Source organism: Plecotus auritus (genome assembly GCF_963455305.1).
Source record: "Plecotus auritus genome assembly, chromosome: 1".
NCBI classification, from domain to species: Eukaryota; Metazoa; Chordata; class Mammalia; order Chiroptera; family Vespertilionidae; genus Plecotus; species Plecotus auritus.
This window is the reverse complement of record NC_137770.1, coordinates 139,413,582-139,436,709: the sequence shown is the minus strand read 5'-3', so window position 1 is coordinate 139,436,709 and position 23,128 is coordinate 139,413,582. Positions and strand designations below refer to the sequence as shown.

The window sequence follows — 23,128 nt, the reverse complement described above, 5'->3', positions numbered from 1 at the left end:
CCCCAATATTTTTATTTAAGATAAATTGTCTGACAGTCTGCAGGTATTTTGTGTTCTAGATTCTATTCTGATTAGTTAATATTCCCAAATATCATTTCTTGTAAGAAGAATTATAGGACCAAAAATACTCCTATGATGAATGTGAAAGAAATGAGCTTCAGAAAGGGCTACTATTGAGTATAGTCCACATCCTATCAAAGTGTTGGACCTGATTTTTTTTCTGATAATATTGATTTGCACCCCTTGTTACATGCTAATAAAGCTATGAAATTTTAAATGAACGAAGTAACAATTCTTAATTTCTAAGATTGCTTATGTAAGTTGTATTTATTATCCACTATAAGCTTTAACTGGTTTAGTGTCATTTAGTAAACTCAGACTTAAGCACTGGAATGTAGATTGGGGAACAGAGAATCCTATATAATAAAAGGCTAATATGCAAATCGACTGAACGACAATGATTGGTCGCTATGATGTGCACTGACCACCAGGGGCCAGACGCTTAATGCAGGAGCTGCCCCTGGTGGTTATTGTGCGCCCACAGGGGGAGCGCCGCTCCGCCAGAAGCCAGGCTCATGGCTGGCGAGCACAGTGGTGGTGGTGGGGAGCTTCTCCCGCCCCCGCCGCAGTGCTAAGGATGTCCGACTGCTGGCTTAGGTTCACTCCTCGTGGGGAGTGGGCCTAAATTGTCAATCAGGCATACCCAGAGGGCTCCGGGCCTGTAGTCTATATAAAAGGCTAATATGCTCAGTGTCCGACTGTCCGGGTAATGACATCAAGAATCAACACCTGGCTTCCTCTCCCTAGTGACGACTAGCCTCAGGTCGAAACACTTTACACTGTAACCAAATGTTTGTGAAGCATTTTCCTGTGCCTTATCTCATCTGATCCTCACAGACATCCTGGAGTAGGTAGATAGGAGACTCGGTGGAATCCTATTTTCTTTTCATTAGCTGGAAACCGGAGATTTAGAAGGCTTAGAAACTTGACTGAAAAGAAGTCAGAAATGGTGGACCTTGAAAATGGCTTCAGGTTTTCTCATTGCGCAGAATATAGTCAAACAATGCTGCAGTTAAATATTTATCCTTGCCGAAACCGGTTTGGCTCAGTGGATAGAGTGTCGGCCTGTGGACTGAAGGGTCCCAGGTTCGATTCCGGTCAAGGGCATGTACCTTGGTTGCGGGCACATCGCCAGTGGGGGGTGTGCAGGAGGCAGCTGATCGATGTTTCTCTCTCATCGATGTTTCTAGCTCTCTATCCCTCTCCCTTCCTCTCTGTAAAATATCAATAAAATATATTAAAAAAAATAAATAAATATTTTACCCTTTGTTCTCCCTGTGTGATTTATAATAATAATGTGCTTTGTGTTGATATTTACTGCTGTGTTGCTGACAATTACCTGAAAGAGAAGTTGGGGTGCTTCACTGGGCTGGAAAAAGTTTATTTATATCTGAAAGTAGATCTTATTAAGCAAGTTTATTCTATATACATATAAAAGGCTAAGTTGACTCGTGCATGTGCGATACATATAAAGCTCTCACTGGCCCCAATCCCACGCATGTGTTTTCATCTGTCATTGTTGATTGTGAATTTGGTGGTTTTTGTTGACATTCAGAAGCTGAAAGAAAGCAGCAGCGTTGCATGGAAGTAATAATGGTGATTAAATATGACCGTAATAGTGATCCGGGTAGATATAATGATCCCTGTGTAACTGAAGTTGCCGTCATATTCAGAAACGAAGATGGAGGACCTTTTGAAAGGGACTTGCTCATTCATTGTAAACCAGATCCCAATACTCCAAATGCCACTAAAATGAAACAAATCAGTATCCTGTTACCTCCATAAGATGCAATGACATATCCTATTCCTTTCCCACCTGGTGAAAAAGGCTGGGGAACGATATTGTATTAAGACTCAGAGACAACTGTGTAATCGTCAGTAATACTAGATTCAAAAGATGATACTGAAAAGGAAAATTTCCCCATCAAATTTCTTAAAAGTATTACTCCTTTGGGAATGTCGGGTCATAAATTAGAATTGAAAGTAGGTGCAATCACCATGCTACTGAGAAATCTTAATAGTTAATGGGGTCTTTGTAATGGTACTAGATTTATTATCAAAAGATTGCGACTTAACATAATCGAAGCTGAAGTATTAACAGGTTCTGCGAAAGGAGAGGTTCTGATTCCAAGAATTGATTTGTCCCCCTGGACACTGGCCTCAGTGTTAGAATAAGTTTAATCTATTTATCAGTCATTGTTTTTAATAATATTGTTTTTGTATCATGTTTTTGTTGTTTTAATATCATGTTTTTGTTTTTATTTTAATATGTTTTGTTGATTTTTTTACAGAGAGGAAGGGAGAGGGATAGAGAGAAACATCGATGAGAGAGAAACATCGATCAGCTGCCTCCTGCACACCTCCTACTGGGGATGTACCCGCAACCAAGGAACATGCCCTTGACTGGAATCAAACCTGGGACCTTTCAGTCCGCAGGCGGACGCTCTATCCACTGAGCCAAACCAGTTAGGGTTTTTTTGTTGTTTTTATGTCATGTCTTGTTATGTTATTATTTATTTATTAATCAGTTTATAAATTATTTTCATATACATTTTACTAGTTTTCTTTAATCTCTGACACATCCTATATAATAAAAGGCTAATATGCAATTTGACCACATGGTGGAACGACTGGTCGCTATGACATGCTATGACCACCAGCTCAATGCAGGAGCTGCCCCCTGGTGGTCAGTGCACTCCCACAGGTGGAGTGCCGCTCAGCCAGAAGCCTGGCTCATGGCTGGCAAGCGCAGTGGCAGTGGCGGGAGCGCTAGTGATGTGCCTAAGCCGACAGTGGGACATCCCCTGAGGCTCTCAGACTGTGAGAGGGTGCATGCTGGGCTGAGGGACCCTCCCGCCCCTCCCCACCAGTGCATGAATGTCATGCACCGGGCCTCTAGTCTATTATAGAGAAAGGGCGAATAGCGATATTAAAATATTTATTCTAATTAATTTCCTTTTAATGTGCATGAATTATCAACTCATTTAATCATAATAACGTTGTGAGGTTGATCTAATTTTTTGTTTGTTTTAAAATTTCATCTGTTTTGTAAGAAAAATTAGGGCATAGAGTGGTTTAAGTAACTTGCCCAAGGTCATACAGCTAGTAGATGGTAGGTAGTCTTTTAAATCTGTGCAATCTGGTTCCTGAGCCATTATAATACCTGACATTTCTACAGAATTTAAAATGTAGGATTTTTAAAAAATGTTTTAAATTAATTTTTAGAAGAGAGAGAAAGAGAGAGAGAGAGAAAGAGAAACATTAATTTCCTGCCTCTTGCATACTTCCCACTTGGGATCTGGGCATGTGCCCTGACTGGGAATCGAACCATAACCTTGTGGCTTATAGGTTGACACTCAACCATGCGGTACACTGGCCAGGCTATCTTTTTAATAAGAGAGAGACACTCATGAAATACTAAAACAAAAATTATTCTTAGAAAGGAATAGTAGGTTGGGGAATAAGTACAAATTCATGAACTGATATTTAAAAGATAAATTGTGATTTAATGTTTTTGTAAAATTTCATATTTACCTTAGATCCTAGTTTGGGTAAAAATGGTTATACTTAAATTAAGCACAATTTTTTTTTTTTTATTTTTTTTTGGATGCATGTATAGTTATCATGTGGAGTATTCTTTTTTTTTTTTTTTAAATATATTTTATTGATTTTTTACAGAGAGGAAGGGAGAGGGATAGAGAGTCAGAAACACTGATGAGAGAGAAACATCGATCAGCTGCCTCCTGCACACCTCCCACTGGAGATGTGCCTGCAACCAAGGTACATGCCCTTGACCAGAATTGAACCCGGGACCCTACAGTCCACAGGCCGACGCTCTATCCACTGAGCCAAACTTGTCAGGGCCATGTGGAGTATTCTTAAGAAAGAGGCGACAGAAAAGTGTCATTGGCTGGTACTGAAACATTTCATATGGGTCAAAGTGTTAGTGACAGATCCAATTTTTCCCAGTATTAAATATATATTTCAGAATATATGCACCGATGCCAGTGTTTTATGTTTTCCACCAAAGTCTTATTTTGTAGCTCATCTTTTCTAAATAGAACTATTTTATAGTGTTTATATAGGTCATTCTTAATCAAGTTAACTTCACAGTTGATTGGGACCTTGTTTTAAGCTTATTGAACAAAGCTCTATAATTCCACATTTTGGGCATAGGGCCATTTCCAGAGCCTGGTCTAAATAAGCAGTAACAGACAAAGATTGTCTCTTTCTTGGCTAAAGGCTTTCTCTGTTTGGCTTGTGTCAGGACTCTTAAACTTTTTCTACTTCTTTCATACTCCTCTCCTTTTTCTATTCAGGTCAGAAGTGTTTCAGTTTTTATTCTGTACTTATTTTAGCAAACATTTATTGTGCTTTTAAACTCATATACAAGGTTCTTTGCTTGAAACCTATAATTCCCTCTCTGAATTGGCAGAGGCATTTGTGAGGCTACATAGCCTTCCAATATGATACAGAAAATATGTGCAATATTAAATAGTTTTGCTGTGTCATACTTCTTTCTTGCCTGCTTTTTTTGTCTTTTGATAATTAAGAAAGGATTTTTCTGGAAGATCTTTAAAAGAAGAATGTCCCCTCTCCCCACCCCCAAATTGGTAAGGGAAAAGTAAGAGAACATAATTAAAATAACATTTTGCTACAATAGTTTTAAATAACCATATCTTAAAAGATAACTTGAAAATATTATCTTTTTATGAGATTTATCTTTTTTATTTTAACATTAGAGGCCTGGTGCATGAAAATTCATGCAGTGGAGGGGGGGTCCCTCAGCCCGGCCTGCCCCCTCTCACAGTCCGGGAGCCCTCATGGGCGGGTGGCGACCCTGTGATCAGGGAAAGGCGACGCCCCTTCACACCTCTGCTGCTGCCATAATGGCAGCGCAAGCCTCTGCTGGCCCTGGTTACCTGAGCCTCGGGTGGCCCTGGGTGCCTGGGCAGCCGCCATCCGAGGCTTGCCTGAACCTCGGGCCAGCTCTGGGCAGCCGTATTATCTCTTTATGAGATTTAACTTTTTATTTTAACATTTGTTTTAAAAACATACATTTCTTTCTAAATGGAATAACTTGGAATATTTTAATTATTTCTTTAGAACCTTATTCAGTTTCAAATTTCATATTGTAAATAGCTGCTTGGTCCTTAAAAAGAAATTGTGAGATTGGTTTTTAATTTCCTTAGTCTTTATCTTTGAGAGAGAGAGAGAGAGAGAGAGAGACATCAGTTTGTTGCTTCACCTATTTTTGCATTCATTGGTTGCTTCTTGTATGTGGCCTGACTGGGGATCGAACCTGTAATCTTGGCATATCAGGACTCTGTAACCAACTGAGCTTTCTGGTCAGGGTTGTCTTTAATAACTTCTTTAAAAAAATCTTAATTGTCCAGAGTATTACAGATTTCCCCCTCCCCCCCACCCTCATTGTCTCCCTCCACCGGGTTCTCGCCCCTCCCCAGGACTTCACCACCCTATTGTCTGTGTCCATAGGTAATGCATATATGCATGTAAGTTCTTTGTTTACTCCCTCACCCCCTCCCCAGGATTTATTACTCTTTTCCATGTTTCCATGCCTCTGATTCTATTTTATTTTATAAAAATACTAGAGACCTGGTGCACAAAATTTGTGCACGGGAGGGAAGGGGGTGTTCTCAGCCCAGCCTGCACCCTCTTCAATCTGGGACCCCTTGAGAGATGTCCGACTGCCCGTTTAGGCCCGATCCCACTGTTTGCTCCCAAATGCTCGCCTGCCTGCCTGCCTGATTGCCCCTAACTGCTTCTGCCTGCCAGCCTGATCACCCCCTAATCACTCCCCTGCCAGCCTGATCGACGCCTAACTGCTCCCCTGCCGGCCCGATTGCCCCTAACTGCCCTCCCCTGTAGGTCTGGTCACCCCCAACTGCCCTCCCCTGCTGGCCCAGTCACCCCTAACTGCCCTCCCTTGCCAGCCTGGTCACCCCTAACTGCCCTCCCCTGCAGGTGTGGTCCCCTGCAACTGCCCTCCCCTGCAGGCCTGGTCGCCCCCAACTGCCCTCCTCTGCTGGCCCGGTTACCCATAACTGTCCTCCCCTGCTGGCCTGATCACCCACAACTGCCCTCCCCTGCCGGCCATCTTGTGGTGGCCATCTTTTGTCCACATGGGGGTGGCCATCTTTGATCACATGGGAGCGGCCATCGTGTGTGTTGGAGTGATGGTCAATTTGCATATTACCTCTTATTATATAGGATTTTTATTGATTTCAGAGAGGAAGAGAGAGGGAGGGAGAGATAAATATCAATGATGAGAGAGAGAATCATAGATCACCTGCCTCCGGCATATCCCCCACTGGGGATCGAACCTGCAACCTGGGCATGTGCCCTTGACCGGAATCAAATCTGGGACCCTTCAATCCACAGGTCAGCACTCTGTCCGTTGGGCCAAACCAGCTATGGCTGGTTCTATTTTATTCAACAGTTTATTTTGTTCATTAGGTTCCTTGTTCATTTTTATTTTTAAATTCAATTGTTGATAGATATATATTTATTGCCATTTTATTGTTCATATTTTTTATTCCCCCCTCCCTTTCTTCTTAAAGAATACCCTTCAACATTTCATGTAATACTGGTTTGGTGGTGATGAACTCCTTTAGCTTTTTTCTTGTCTGTGAAGCTCTTTATCTGACCTTCAATTCTAAATGATAGCTTTGGTGAGAAGAGTAATCTTGGTTGTAGGCCCTTGCTGTTTATCACTTTGAATATTTCTTTCCACTCCCTTCTGCAAAGTTTCTGTTGAGAAATCAGGTCACAGATGTATGGGTACTCTTTTGTAGGTAACTAACTGATTTTTTTTTTCTTGCTGCTTTTAAGATTCTCTCTTTTGTGTTTAACCTTTGGCATTTTAATTATGATGTGTCTGGGTGTGGGTCTTTTTGGGTTCCTCTTGTTTGGGACTCTCTGTGCTTCCTGGACTTAAGTCTATTTCTTTTACCAGGTAGGGGAAGTTTTCTGTCATTGTTTCTTCAGATAGGTTTTCAATATCTTGCTCTGTCTCTTCTTCTGGCACCCCCATGCGCCAGTGTTGCTACACTTGAAGTTGTCCCAGAGGCTCCTTATACTATCTTCATATTTTTGGGTTACTTTTTTCTTTTTGCTCTTTTGACTGGGTGTTTTCTGCTTCTTCATATTCCAAATCTTTGATTTGATTCTCAAAATCCTCTACGCTACTGTTGAATCCCTGTAAATTGTTATTTACTAGAGGCCCGGTGTACAGATTCGTGCACCGGTGGAGTCCCATGGCCTGGCCTGCACCCTCTCACAATCTGGGACCCCTCGGGGGATGTTGGACTGCCAGTTTCGGCCCAATCACCGCAGGCCTGGCTGAGGGGCCCCACCAGTGCACAAATCCATGCACTAGGCCTCTAGTATGCATATAAAATCTTTGGTTAATCTCTTTTTGCCCTCCCCCCTTCCCTCTGAGATTCATCAGTCTGTTCCATGTTTCCATGCCTGTGCGTTGAGCGTCTGCCCCCTGGTGGTCAGTGCATGTCACAGTTACCGGTCGAACGGTCACTTAGGCTTTTATATATATAGATTTCAGTTAGTGTATATTAATTTCTGATTGATCTTTTTTCACGTCTTTGATGTTCTCACTAAGATCCTTAAATTCTCACGAAGTCCTTTGTAGCTCTCATTAAGATCCTTGAGGATCTTTATAACCATTGTTTTGAACTCTGTATCTAGTAGTTTGCTTGCTTCCATTTCATTTAGTTGTTTTCCTCGAGATTGCTTCTATTTTTTTCATTTGTGGCATATTTCTTTGCCTTTGCATTTTAGCTGCTTTCCCTGTGTTTGTTTCTTTGTATTAGGTAGAGCTGCTATGTATCCTGGTATTGGTAGAGTGCCTTGTGTAGTAGGTGTCCTGCAGAGTTTAGAGGCTCAGTCTCTCTAGTCACCTAAGCTAGGCACTCTAGGTGCGTCCCTGTGTGGTCTGTGTGCACTGTCCTGTTGTAGTTGAGTCTTGATTGCTGTTGGTGTCACTAGTAGGAAATGACCTCCAGGCCAATTGGCTGTGAGGACCAGCTAGGACTACAGTGGAAGAGCTGCTCTCAGGGGACACCCCTATGGAGCAGGACTTGCTTCAGGGAGGCTTTGGTATTCATTTAGTCTGTCCATTGAGTGTGTCGCTCATGGATGTGTATAATTTTAATCGGTGTGATCTGAAGCTGTCCACTGGGTGCACGCCTCCAGGGAGATGCAAAGTCAGCCACTGCCTGTGCACTGCCTGAGGCCACCTGGCTGGAGCTACAGAGTGATCTGCAAATGGCTGCTACTTGTGTTGGGCTTGAAAGTGCCCAGGAGAGACCAAGCTGTGAATCCAGGCAGGCTGCTGCTGGTGCTAGGCCTGGGGCCTCTTATTGAATGGTATGGGGCAGGTTAAAGCCAGATTCTGCTTGTTTGAGAGATTTTAGGAAAGTCTGAAGCCTGAGCCAGACAGACCATTCATATGGAAAAGCCACTGCAAACAGCCTGGGTGGGGCTGCAAATTGGGTGATTGTCTCAGGGAATCACCAGGGTGGAACAAACAGTGTGATGGAGACTCTGGTTTGGCGCCTGGCAGTCACCTCTAAAATGAGGGAGGTCTCAGCATAGGAACAATGACCCTTGCAGGCACCCCTACCTGGGAGAAAGTTGTCCCCACGTTCTTGCCCCATGCCAAACAATTCAATTGCTCCCTGTATGTCCTTGGATCCCCCCAAGCAGCTGCCCCCTTGCTTGAGCTCAGAGGGAGCAAGTCTGAGTGAATTTCGTGAACCAGCCCTTTAAGAGGAACTGCCTGGTCTCCAGCAGCCTCTGTGTCACTCATACATAATCCCTTTTTGGTTTATATAGTCTGAAGTTATAGGGACTTCTCTTCACAGCATTGGAATCCTGGGTTGAGGGGTCTGGTTTGGGCTGGGACCCCTTGCTCCTCACAAGAGGCCGCTGCAGCCAAGATATCCCCCCTGATTTAAAAAGATGCCACATGTGAGTGTAGGACCAGTCCGTTACTCACCTCCACCCCTCTGCCAGTCTCAATCTACTTTTTTCTTTAGTTCTCTAGTTGTAGGACTTCCATTCAGCTAGATTTCAGTCAGTTCTGAAGGATAGTTCTGTATTTTAGTTGTAATTTTAATGTGGTTGTGGGAGGCGGCGAACACTGTGTTTACCTATGCCAGTGGTCGGCAAACTCATTAGTCAACAGAGCCAAATATCAACAGTACAACATTGAAATTTCTTTTGAGAACCAAATTTTTTAAACTTAAACTTCTAACGCCACTTCTTCAAAATAGATTCGCCCAGGCCGTGGTATTTTGTGGAAGAGCCACGCTCAAGGGGCCAAAGAGCCCCATGTGGCTCGCGAGCCGCAGTTTGCCAACCACTGACCTATGCCATCATCTTGGTTGGACCTTTTTAATAACTCTTTTAAGAGTAGCTCAGCTTATTTTTATTCATGCTATTTTAAATTTTCTCTAATCTCTCATCTGGTGTTGTATTTTCATGCCTTTTTGACTTTGCTTATGCTGTTCCCTCTGCTTGAATTTTTCTCTGTCCCCTTCCTCCTTTCTTTTTTTAGGCATGCCAAATATGGCTGGCTAATAGAATAGAGGTTTCTTTTTAGAGTCTTTTAATGTTACTCTATAAATATTAGTCATTTTTTCTCTACTCTGTTTGTACTTTGTATGCAATTAAACACCTTTGAAAAATTATGCTTAATATATTCAAAAGAATAAGTATATGCTATAAAATTTATAATAGTAAAACAAACATCTGTGAATCTACCACCAAACTTAAGTAGAAAATGGCTTGCTTTTTTTTCTCCATTCAGCATTATGTAAGATTTATCTATGTTTCATATATAGTTCATTCATAGTAGTTAATTTATTTTCATTAATACATAATATTTTAATTATAAATATGTCACTTACTTGCATTTTCGTTTAATAGATCTGAAATTGTCTTTCTCCTTTGTATAGTGTGAGGTAGGGATCCATTTTCAGGGTGGCAAACTAGTCACCCTATTTGAATAATGCATTCTTTCCCACTGTGCCATCTCTGTAAGATAATCAAGTTTATTTCTGAGTTCTCTCTTTTGTTGAATTGGTCCATTTATTTAATCCTCTGTAAGAACCCCACTGTCTTACTATGGCTTTATAATAAATGTAAATAGGTAAGACCCCTTAACCCTATTTCTGATTTCTTTTTATCCATGTCTAGGTCATTCTTTCCCCTTCGCTTTTCCATGTATATTTTGAAACTATGAAAAAAACCTGTTGAAATTTTTATTGGGAGACATTGTAGGTCAGTTTGGGAAGACTTGGCACCAGTAATTGGATGGGAGTGGGGCAATGAGAGAGAGGGTATGGTCGTGAGTAGGTAGCGGTATGTTGTACCTGGCTATGAAAGCCACATAATTTTTTATTTAGGCTAATCTTCCAGATTCCCATTTCATTGTTTTCAAATTTCTTCCCTTATTTATTATTGAATGGGGGAAGAATTTCATTTTATTGTCATTTGATGTTTGGGCTCTAAACGGAAACACTGTCCTATATTAAGCATAGTTTTTGGATTTTGTGAGCTTTGAATTATGTATAAAGTCTTCAGGAATATACCCGGGCCATAAAAGGTGATTCCCCCTAAACATGTTCATTTTATCCATTACTTCCAGATCTATCTCATATACATTCTCTTTTGACTTTATCACATCTCCTTTAGTTGCTGCTGAATCAGCAAGCATGATCTTCATTGATCTGATTTTGCCTTTGGGTTTCCATCTTTTCTTTAGTTTGTCTTACCTTAGAATTATTGAGTTTCAATAGAACCTTAATGCTCAGTAGATTGGCTCTGAGGAGACCTCTAAAATGCTATTATTGCTAGTGGCAAAACTGGAGATATAAACATAATTCACATCATTTTTTTAAGATTTATTTTTTTAAAATAAAAATTGTATAATACTTAAGATGTACACTATCATGATTTAATATACAATTACATAGTGAAATAACTACAGTAAAACTAATTAACACATCTTCTTATATAGTTAACTTTTTGGTGATGAGACCACCTGAAATCTACTCTCTCAGCAAATTTGCTATATTAAATACTGGTCATTATGCTGTACATTAGATCTCTAGACTTACTCATCCTACGTAACTGCAACTTTGTAGCCTTTGCCCAACTCTGGTAACCACCTTTTTCTCTGCTTCTGTGTGTTTGAACTTCTTTAGATTTTACATTTCTCCCACCTCTGCACCCCTGGTAACCACCTTTTACTCTCCTGTGTTTTCTACTTTTTTAGATTTCACATATAAGTGAGATCATGCGGTGTATGTTTTCCTTCTGTGTCTGGCTTAGTTCACTTAATATAATATCCTCCAGATTCCACATTCATATATTTCTAATACACAGTGTGATATGTCTATGTTTTTGTATTAACATTGAGAAATACTTTACCTTAATTGCTGGTTTGAGATCGGATATTTTGAAATAAGATTCATACTTGGTTAATTTTTTTAGTATTTTTGTATTAAGCAATATTATAGGTTCTAATAGTACCCTATCCCCATGTTATATAAGCAAAATGGAATCTTAGTGAATTTAAAAACTTGTATAAAATTTCACAACTACTAAGTCAAAGAGCCTAGATTTTCTGATTTCATGTTTGTGTGTTGTTTTTTACACCAGTGGTTTTCTGCTGTGCTTCATAGGTCCAGGGATTGCTACAGGATGATCACCTGGGCTTTCTAGTCCCTCTCAACTAGGGTAACTCTTAAATTTTATCTGCAGTATATTAGAATTGAAAATAAATTTTCATTATATTAATATGCTTCTTTTGCTATCTGTAGGTGAAGCAAAAGTGTGAAAGTAAGGGAATTCAAGTATGTGAAGGAATTACCTTCATGAAAAAGCTAACTTTGTCTTGGTGAACAAAGTTTGTATGCATGCTGTTGTTATATAAATGTTCCAGTCCTGTTCCCCTCCTCCTACCTACTTTATTCACTCGCTCTGCCATATGGAGAGTTGTGCATTGCTGGATGGATTGTGATTTGGACTTTCATGATTGATTCCTAATTGGGAGACCACAGAGGGTAAATTTTTCAAGTAATTCTTTTTCTTTTTCTTTTTTAAAATGTGTTTTATTTTGATTTTAGAGAGAGGAAGGGAGAGAAAGAAATATTGATGCAAGAGAGAAACATCGATCTGCCTCCTACTGAGGATAGAGTACACAGCCAGCAACCTGGGCATGTGCCCTGACTGGAAATTGAACCAGTGACCTCTTGGTGCATGGGACAACACTCAACCAACTGAGCCAACACTGGCCAGGGTCCTTTTTATTCAATTTATTTGTGTGACACTGGTTAACAAAACTATCTGGGTTTCAGGTGCACAGTTCTACAACACATCATCTATACAATGTATTGAGTGTTCACCACCCCAAGTCAAGTCTGTGTCCATCACCATTTATACTCCATATACCCTCTACTCCTCTCCCTCACCTCCCTCTGGCAGTCATCACGCTGTTGTATATATCCATGAGTCTCCCCCTCCCCCTCCCCCTCTCCTTCTCCCCCTCCCTCCTCTATCCTTCCACCCTCCTACCCAGTCAAGTAATTTGAAATAGTGTCCGGAATAGTTCTACAATGTTTGAAGTAAGTAGGAAGACTGAACACAGATGATTTTAAGGAGAATTTTGGACACAGTGATGTATGAGAAAAATATGGAACAAACTTGAGCCATTTTGAATTTGTTTTTCCCATGAAGACAGGAACCATATGGGATGTTCTTTTAATAAGTTTTAAGCAAGTAAAATATCTTTAAAATTTTTCATTTTGTTTTCTCAAGTTTACTGTGTTGTTTTTTTAATTAAATGTATTGCGGGTAACATTGGTTAATAAGATTGTATAGGGTTCAGCCCTAACCGGTTTGGCTCAGTGGATAGAGCGTCGGCCTGCGGACTCAAGGGTCCCAGGTTCGATTCCGGTCAAGGGCATGTACCTTGGTTGCGGGCACATCCCCGGTAGGGGGTGTGCAGGAGGCAGCTGATCGGTCTTTCTCTCTTCGATGTTTCTAACTCTCTATCCCTCTCCCTTCCTCTCTGTATAAAATCAATAAAATATATTTAAAAAAAAAGATTGTATAGGGTTCAAGTGTACAAATCCATGATACTTCATTTGTATATTACATTATCTGCCCACCACTCAAAGTCAAACCTTATTTCGTCACTATATATTTGATCTCCTTTACCCTTTACTCTACTCCCTCACCCCTTTCCTTCTGGTAACCACCATACTGTTTTTTTGTGTCTATGAGATTTTGTTTGCTTTTCTTGTTTGTTCATTTGTTGCTTTCAGTTTTATATCCCACACATGAATGAAATCACATGGTTCTTAACTTTTTCTGTCTGATTTATTTTGCTTAGAATTATATTTTCAGGATCTATCCATGTTGTCACAAGTGGCAGTATTTTACCTTTTCTTATGGCTGGGTAGTATTCCATTATATATATGTACCACATCTTGTTTATCTAATCATCTATTGAAGGAAATTTTGGTTGTTTCCATGTCTTGGCCACATGAATAATGCTGCAATGAACATAGGGGTGCATATATCTTTGCAAACTGTTTTTATAAAGTTCACTATGCTTATAATGGAGAACAGATTGGAAAGAGGCTAGATTGGATGCAAATGATCACTTAGAATGCTATTGTAGTAGCTAGGTTGAGCAATGATAGTAAATTAACTGGTATTAAAGTATTGGAAGGAGAAGGAAACATTTCTATTTTGTATATATTTTCTTTCTTAAAAAATAGAGATATAATAGACATAACACTATGTTAGTTTCAGGTATACAACATAATCTATAATAATATCTATAATAATAAAAGCATAATATGCTAATTAGACCAGACGTCCTTCCGGACGACCTTCTAGTCCAGAGGTCGGCAAACTCATTAGTCAACAGAGCCAAATATCAACAGTACAGCGATTGAAATTTCTTTTGAGAGCCAAATTTTTTAAACTTCTTCTAATGCCACTTCTTCAAAATAGACTCACGCAGGCTATGGTATTTTGTGGAACAGCCACACTCAAGGGGCCAAAGAGCCACATGTGGCTTGTGAGCCGCGGTTTGCCGACCACTGTTCTAGTCGAAGCCGGGGTGGCGGGGGCTGAAGCAGAGGTGGCAGAGGCCCCCAGGCCGTGTCAGCGGACAGGGAGCGAGGTAGCGCAGCAGAGGCCCCCAGCCACGGCAGTGGGTGGAGGCTGAGCCCCTTGCATGAATTTCGTGCATCGGGCCTCTAGTGATCCAAATTTGTATATATTGTGAAGTGATCACCACAATAAGTCTAGTCAACATCTGTCCCCATTCTTAATTATAAAATTTCTTTTTCTTGTGATGAGAACTCTTAAAATTTACTCTCAGCAATGTTCAAATATGCAATATAGACATTTATTTTATAACTGGAAGTTTGTGCCTTTTGACCCCTTAACCCTCCCTTCTTGCAACCACCAACCTGTTCTATTTATGAGCCTATTTTTGTTCTTATTCGTTTGTTTTTTAGATTCCACATATAAGTGATATCATATAGTATTTGTCTTTCTTTGTTTGACTTCACTTAGCTTAATGCCCTCAAGGTCCATTCTTATTCTGATCATAGTGGCTGCAATTTCCTCCTTTCACAGCCAATGTACCTTATTTTTCCGTGTATAAGGTGCTATTTTTTTCTAAAATCGTTAGTCTGAATTCGAGGGGTTTCTTATACACGGAAGTCAGCCAAGGAGGGAGCCCCATGGGTGTGTAGCTGCCCATACCTTGTCAAAAAGGTTTCCTCCAATCACAAGCATTATTGTTACTAGTGACAGCTGATGCCATAATTGGAGGTGGAGGTGGAGAGTGCACAGATGCAGCAGGGACTGGAGCGTTCTGAGCCCATAAAGATGTCAAAAAATAAAAAGATAAATACCAGTAAGCGATTGTCTTACTCTGCAAAATTCAAAATGAATGTAATCAGCTATACAAAGGAATATGGAAATAGAGCTGCAGAGAGACAATTTGGACCTCCTCCCACTGAGTGTGTATGATCAGACAGTGGAGAAAACAGGAAGAACAACTCCTTGAGAAGCCAAAAAAGAAGAAGGCCTTAAGAGGGAGACCAGCAAAATATTTAAAATATTGATTTCTTAATTTTGGGTTGGAAAAGTGGAGGGCGTCTTATACATGGGGGCATGTTACACATGTAAAAATACAGTAGATACCTTCTTCTATAGGGGAGAGAACCTGTGTGTTTCCCTTTCTCTCCAACAAACCAATCTTAGTACTAGTTGTTCATAGGGCTGACCTGCTGAGGCTGATTGTCAACTTGGTAGAGGGTTGAAGTAAGTGGGACTACTCTCTTTGAACCTACTACTTACTGGTCCTTAGCCTGAAACTGCCTCCTCAATCCAGCCTCATTAATAGGCAGTAAAGTAGAAGACCATTCATTGCTTGGTTGACCATACAAATTTGGTCAACATGTTGACTCACAATTCCATGGACTTCTCTCAATTCCTATTAACTAGCCTCTCATTCTGTTTCTAAAATGATTTTTCCTGTCAGATTCCATTGTCATTGCCAAAATTATCAAAACTTGTGAAGGGTTTGAGATTTCACTCTTCATGTAAACTAACCAGTTAGCCTGCCACTGTATCATGGACACTATTAAAGGACACGAGACTCTTGGATTACAAAAAGGATGTCATTATTTCGTGGCAGCAGCATTAGCCAGAATGTCAGCATTGGTGCCAGATAACCAGCCCCAGTTTTCATAGGATTCTGCAAAGACAGCTAAGTGATGCCTGCCCTCTGAATTGGGCGTATTAAAACAAAGGAACTCTCAGCTTAGGGGACCAGATATTTTATAATGGGCAATAAGCCTTCCTTTGCTGTGTGTATGTAGACACTGTTATCTTCTAATGCTATTTACTATATAAACTACAGGCCCAGTGCACGTAATTCATGCACAGGTATAGGCACGGGTAGGGTCCCTAGCTGCTGTCGGCCGTTGGCTGGGGCCTCCTTCCTTGGTTGTGGACTGCTGGTCAGGGTCTCCCCTTCCCCAGCTGTGAGCCGCCGGCCGGGGCCTTCAGTGCCGCCCCCTGATGGTCAGTGCATGTCATAGCAAGCAATCGAACTCCCAGTCGGTCGAACTCCTGGGGGGACACTTTGCATATTAGGCTTTTATATATATATATATAGTCCCGGTGCACGAAATTTGTGCATGGTAGGGGGGTGTCCCTCAGCCCAGCCTGCACCCTTTCCAATCCGGGACCCCTCGGGGGATATCAGACTGTCTCTCGCAATCCGGGACTGCTGGCTCCTAACCACTCACCTACCTGCCTGCCTGCCTGCCTGATCGCCCTTAACCCCTCTGCTTGCCTGCCTGATTGCCCCTAACTGCTCCCCTACCGGCCTGATTGCCCTTCACTGCTCCCCTACCGGCCTGATTGCCCTTCACTGCTCCCCTGCTGGCCTGATTGCCCCAACCGCCTCTGCCTCGCCCCCCACCCGGGACCCAGGATTCCCTCCTCCGGCCGGTCGCAGGCACCTGGGACTCGGGCTTCCCTCTGACTGGCTGCAGGCACTCAGGACCCGGGCCGGCTTCTCCCGGGCCAGCCACAACTTCAAGGGACCGTGGGCAGGCGGCTTGACCCGGGCCACAGCTGCAGGTGCCTGGGACCGTGGGGTGGGCAGCTTGTCCCTCTCCCGGGCCTCAGGTGCAGCTGCTGGCACCCAGGACCACAGGGTGTGTGGCTTGTCCCTCTCCCAGGCCGCAGGCACAGCCGCTGACGCCCGGGACCACGGTGTTGAGTGTCTGAGCCGTTTTGGTGTGAGGGCATGAGGACCATTTGCATATTAGCTCTTTATTATATAGGATATCCAGAACAAAGGGAATCAAGTGTCTTTTCTTGTAAGATGTGCAAAAGTGCTGGACACCCGCCCTGGCCAGTTTGGCCCAGTGGATAAGAGTGTTGGCCTGTGGACTGGGGGGTCCCGGGTTCGATTCTGGCCAAGGGCACGTGCCTGGGTTGCGGGCTCGATCCCCAGTTGGGGGCGTGCAGGAGGCAGCCAATCAATGATTCTCTCTCATCATTGATGTTTCTATCACTCTCTCCCTCTTCCTTCCTCTCTGAAATCAATAAAGAAATATATTTTTTTAAGAAAGAAAGAAGTGCTGAACACCCAAGGGGAGTTGTCTCCATGTACCTTATTTTGGAGTTGTGAAAATGTTTTTGATAGAGGTTCTTTCCCATTCCGCTTTAAAAATTATGGTGAGCGATTATAGGGATAAGTCTTGGACTGACCTGTTGGCAAAGCCAAAAACAAGTCCCAGCTTAGATCTTGTGACCCTTCCTGGGTAGCTAATGGGCTGTGGGAGGTGCAGCAAGTGCTGCCAAAACTAGTGAAACTTACAAGAACAGTGTAAATTACCTTGTTTACCTCTGACTATAAAATAAAGTATCAGCTTGCAGTCTGGATCTTTTCTGTGGTCTCAGCCAGGCACAGAAGATCCACCTAGACCCAGCTTATTCTCTTTGTCTGTCTTTTCTTCATCCTTCGCCAGCCCTCCCTCAGGCTTGCTGAACCCTTGGCTGTGCTGGCGGGGCACACTAGCCGGTTTGGCTCAGTGGATAGAGTGTAGGCCTGTGGACTGAAGAGTCCCAGGTTCAATTCCGGTTCAATGCCTTGGTTGCAGGCTTGGTCCCCGAGGGTGGGGCGGGGGGGAGCGTGCAGGAGGCAGCTGATCAATGATTCTCTCTCATTATTGATGTTTCTATCTCTCCCTCTCCTTTCCTCTCTGAAATCAATTTAAAAAGAAGGAAATAAATAAAAGAAATATATCTTAAAAAATTATGGTGAAATGAAATCTTAAATGAACATTAATATTAAACTTGTGGGTTTTTTTCCTAACCATACCCCCACCCCTTTTTTTCAGTTCAGTTCGTGTCCTTGCTTTTCCTCACCTAGATTACCATAATTGCCTAACTCAGTGGTCGGCAAACCGCGGCTCGCAAGCCACATGCGGCTCTTTGGCCCCTTGAGTGTGGCTCTTCCACAAAATACCACGGCCTGGGCGAGTCTATTTTTGAAGAAGAGGCATTAGAAGAAGTTTAGGTTTAAAAAATTTGGCTTAGTGGATAGAGCGTCGGCCTGTGGACTGAAGGGTCCCGGGTTCGATTCCGGTCAAGGGCATGTACCTTGGTTGCGGGCACATCCCCAGTGGGGGGTGTGCAGGAGGCAGCTGATAGATGTTTCTCTCTCATCGATGTTTCTAGCTCTCTATCCCTCTCCCTTCCTCTCTGTAAAATATCAATAAAATATATTTAAAAAAAAATTTGGCTCTCAAAAGAAATTTTAATCATTGTAGTGTTGATACTTAGCTCTGTTGACTAATGAGTTTGCCGACCACTGGCCTAACTGGTCTCACTAGTCAGTAGTCTTGTTCTTTCTGTCATCAATACCTTTGCCAGAGGGATCTTTTAAGATGCAGATCTGATGATGTTACTCAATTTAAATTTGTTATTGGTTTCCCATTACTATTAAGACAAAGTTTAAATTGTTGAGCCGTTGTGTAATTTTTGTTATGCTAACCACTAACCAGTTTTTTAAGTGTTGACAAGTAAATTTAAAAACATTTTTAAGGCCATAAAAGCCAGTATTAGCTAGGCTGTGACATCTGCTCTTATGTTTCTCTTTTACTATTGTCTGCAACATGCAGTTCTGTCTGCCTTAAATTATTTCCATATTTGCCTATTCATCCTGAAAAACCTACCTCCTCTATAAAGCCTTTAAGTGAACCCATCTCAACCTATTTGGTACCTTGCTCTGAACACCTTTAATTTTTTTCTTTCGTTAATTCTCACCTGAGGATATTATTTTTCCATTGCTTTTCAGAGAGAGGGAGGGAAGGGGAGAAAGAAACATTGATGTGAGAGAGACACATCTATTGGTTGCCTCCCACATGTGCCGGACCTGGGGGTGAGGAGCAAACCTGCAACTCAGGTACATACTCTTGACTAGGAATCAATCCTGCTACCCTTTGCTGTGCTGGCTGAGACTCTAACCATGGACTCACACTGGCCAGGGTTGAACACCTTTAATTTCTAATAAACTGCATGTGTCACTACTGCACTTATCTCATTGCGTTCTAATTATTGATTTACTTTTTTTTTTCTGCATCCTCACTACATAAAGTGGTAGCTACTTTGAGTATGACTCTAGTCCTTTCACACAAACACCAAATCTTTAGGAAAGAAAATTGCTTTGGAATCAAAGCCATTAAATCATGTTTTTAATTGCTTTTAAGCTATTCCCTGTTTTGAGCCTTAAGGATATTAATTTGCTTAATTTTGAAGGGAAAGATATAGTAGTCACTGGAAAATAGATGTGATACAGTTGTATGGTCCAACCTGTTTATGATCCAAGATATATGGCCATCATATTTATTATTTAATATACTATGCCTACTAATATTCTCTTGCATTGTTTATATTAAAATACAGACGGTGGACATTCATAAAGAGAAAGTGGCTCGAAGGGAGATTGGTATTTTGACAACAAATAAGAATACATCAAGAACTCACAAAATAATAGCACCTGCAAATATGGAGCGCCCTGTAAGGTATATTCGGAAACCTATTGACTATACAGTTCTGGATGATGTGGGCCATGGTGTCAAGGTAAGCATTTTTATTGCATTAACTTAAAATAACTTATTTATCCAGTAAATATTTTGGATAGCAAAATGCTGATAAAGATTATTTTCTTGGAGAATAAATAGATTTTCTTAGCAAGTAACTAGCATTACAATTTTCATCAAACACTTATTTAATATTAGCTATGTGTTGTACCAAATTGGGGCAGAATTTTGGGATAGGCTATATTCAAGAAGCTGTTAAAACTTGAAGTGGCTATTCATTAATTGAGCTATTTAATCCTAGACTAATATTATAAACTAGAGGCCTGGTGCATGAAATTCATGCACGGTGTTGCGGGGGGGGGGGGGGACGGGGGGGCGGTCCTTCAGCCTGGCCTGCACCCTCTCCAATCTGGGACCCCTCGGGGGATGTCCAACTGCCGGTTTGACAAAAATTCAAATTTGTTGTCAAAAACCAGCAGTTGGACATCCCTCTCGCAATCCAGGACTGTTGGCTCCTAGCCGCTTGCCTGTCTGCCTGCCTAATTGCCCCTAACCACCTCTGCCTGCTGGCCTGATTGCCCCTAACTGCCCTCCCCTGCTGGCCTGTTCACTCCTAACTGCCCTTCCCTGCTGGCCTGATTGCCCCTAACTGCCCTCCACTGCTGGCCTGATTGCCCCTAACTGCTCTCCCCTGCTGGCCTGATCGCCTCTAACCGTCACTACCCTGCTGTGTGGGTCCTGGTTGTGGGTATCTGGGTCCCTCCTCCCTCCTGTCAGAGTCGGGTGCGCAGTGGGACCCAGGGTCAAGTCCCCGCCCACCCACGCGCGCCTCGAAATCACATGAAACCCAGAACTGGCTGGCCTCACCCCCATTGGGTGAGACCCAGACCCAGCTGGCAGTATCCCCGTCAAGCCCCGCCAGCACATCACGTCCCTGGCTGGCACCGGGTGGGGACGCAGTGTCAGTCACATCCTCGGCCGGCATGCAGCCTTCTGCTGATCAGTTGTTATGTCGTGAGGGTGTGGCAACCATTTCCATATTAGCCTTTTATTATTATAGATTTGTGTTTTGAATGCCATAAATTGCTTTCTCTCTCTTTTGTTAAAAATATATTTTTATTGGTTTTAGAGAGGAAGGGGGAAAAAAGGGAAGGAGAGAGAGAGAGAGATAGAAGCATTAATAATGAGAGAGAATCATTGATTGGCTGCCTTCTATACCCCTCTACTAGAGATGGAGCACGCAATCTGGCCATGTGTCCTTGACTGGAATTGAACCTGGGACCTTTCAGTCCGCAGGCCGATCGATGCTCTATCCACTGAGCCAAACCACCTAGTGCTTACTTTCTCTTTTTTTAAAATATATTTTTACTGATTTCAGAGAGTAAGGGAGAGGGAAAGATAGAAACATTGATGAGAGAGAACATCATTTGGTTGCTTCCTACATGTCCTTCACCGGGGATTGAGCCCACAACCCAGGCATGTGCTCTGACCGAGAATCTAACCAGTAACCTCTTGGTGCATGGGTCAGTGCTGAACCACTGACCCACACCAGCTGGCTTAAATTCAATTATTTTAGACTAGATTTTTAAGATATTTTAAGATATTTCAGACTAGATTGATCTATAGGATTTGGATTTTGAGAGGCTGGAAGAACTTTTTTGTATTATTATTATTTAACTTTTCTTTGGATTAAAAATTATATATTTCTTACACATGTATATGTGCACGTGCACACACACACACACACACACACACACACACACACACACACACACACACACACTAACTCACTCACTTATTCACTCACTTGTTCCGCTTTTGCCCAATCTTGATTTTTCTTCCTACCAATGCAATATACACTCATGAATAAAGTTTTGTCACCATCTTAGAAGTTAATATTTTCTATTGTCCCTTCAATAATAATGGTTTAATACACAGTACTTACCAGAGTATAAGATGCAACCACATTTTACAAGGAATGGGTGAGAATATTCAACCATTTCATCATATATGTATAAATGGGTAGTGTAAACACAGCATGATCTATATTGAAAGTATACAGATGTGAGTTTTGGCAGTCTACTTTTTTGTAATATAGGTATTTTAGACTCGGGGTTTTTAAAACTTTAAAAAAATTATGGTAAAATATAATCACATGAAGTGTACAGTTCTATGGCATTAAGCACATTCATATTGTTATGCATACTTCTTTAAAATGTTGTTTTTTCTTTCTAAATTACAGTTGACATACCACATAATATTAGTTTTAGGTATACATCTCAATGATTATATAACTTACTAAGTGATCATCCGGATAAATGTCATACTCATCTGACACCATGTGTAGTTATTAGATTATTATTGACTGTATTGCCTATGCTCTACTTTACATCCCCATGACTAATTGTTACTACCAATTTGTACTTCTTAATTCCTTCACCTTTTTCACCCATCCCCCCAACCCTCCTCCTATCTGGCAACCCTCAAAATGTTTTCTGAGTCTGTTCTGCTTGTTGGTTTAATTTAGTTTTTAGATTATATTGTTGATAGATATGTATTTGTTGTAATTTTATTGTTCATATTTTTTATATTTTTTCCCACTTCTTAAATAAGACCCTCTAACATTTCATGTAATACTGGTTTGGAGGTGATGAACCCCTTTAGCTTTGTCTTGTCTGGACAGCTCTTTATCTGTCCTTCCATTCTAATTGATACCTTTGCTAGGTAGAGCAATCTTGGTTGTAGGTCCTTGTTTTTCATTACTTTGAATATATTTTGCCAATACCTTCTGGCCAGTAGTTTCTGTTGGGAAATCAGCTGACAGTCTTTTGGGAGCTCCCTTGTTGGTAACTAACTGCTTTTCTTGCTGCTTTTTGTTGTTGTTAATCCTCACCAAAGGATATTTTTTTCATTGATTTTTATTTAGAAAGAGTGGAAGAGAGGGAGGGGAAAGAGTAAGAGGAAAAAACATCGATGTGAGAGAGACACATTGATTAGTTGCTTCCTGCACATGTCCCGACCTGGGTTGGGGATCACACCTGAAATCAATTACTGCCACCCAGGTACAGGCCTTTGAATGGGAATTGAATCTGCAACCTTTAGGTGTATGGGCCGGTGCTCTAACTACTGAGCATACCAGCTAGGGCTCTCTTGCTGCTTTTTTTGTTTTTGTTTTTGTTAATCCTCATCCGAGGCTATTTTTCATTGATTTTTTTTTTTTTTTTTGAGAGAGAGTGGAAGGGAGAGAGGGAGGGGGCGAGAGAAACATTGATGTGAGAGAGACACATTGATTGGTTGCCTCCCACACACACCCAAATCAGGGCCAGGGATGAACCCGCAACCCAGGTACATGCCCTTGACTGGGAATCAAA

The 23,128-nt window shown here is 41.7% G+C and overlaps 1 protein-coding gene across 4 annotated transcripts in view; it reads left to right on the top strand.

The window, feature by feature from the left end:
- The window catches only part of ABI1 (abl interactor 1), a 118,603-nt gene that overhangs the window by 60,688 nt on the left and 34,787 nt on the right, over positions 1-23,128 (top strand). For all 4 annotated transcript variants that reach the window (XM_080649057.1, XM_080649056.1, XM_080649059.1 and 1 more), the window contains exon 3: positions 19,621-19,797. In XM_080649057.1, coding sequence (XP_080505183.1) covers positions 19,621-19,797 — 177 coding nt within the window. The remainder of the gene's footprint in view (positions 1-19,620; positions 19,798-23,128) is intronic.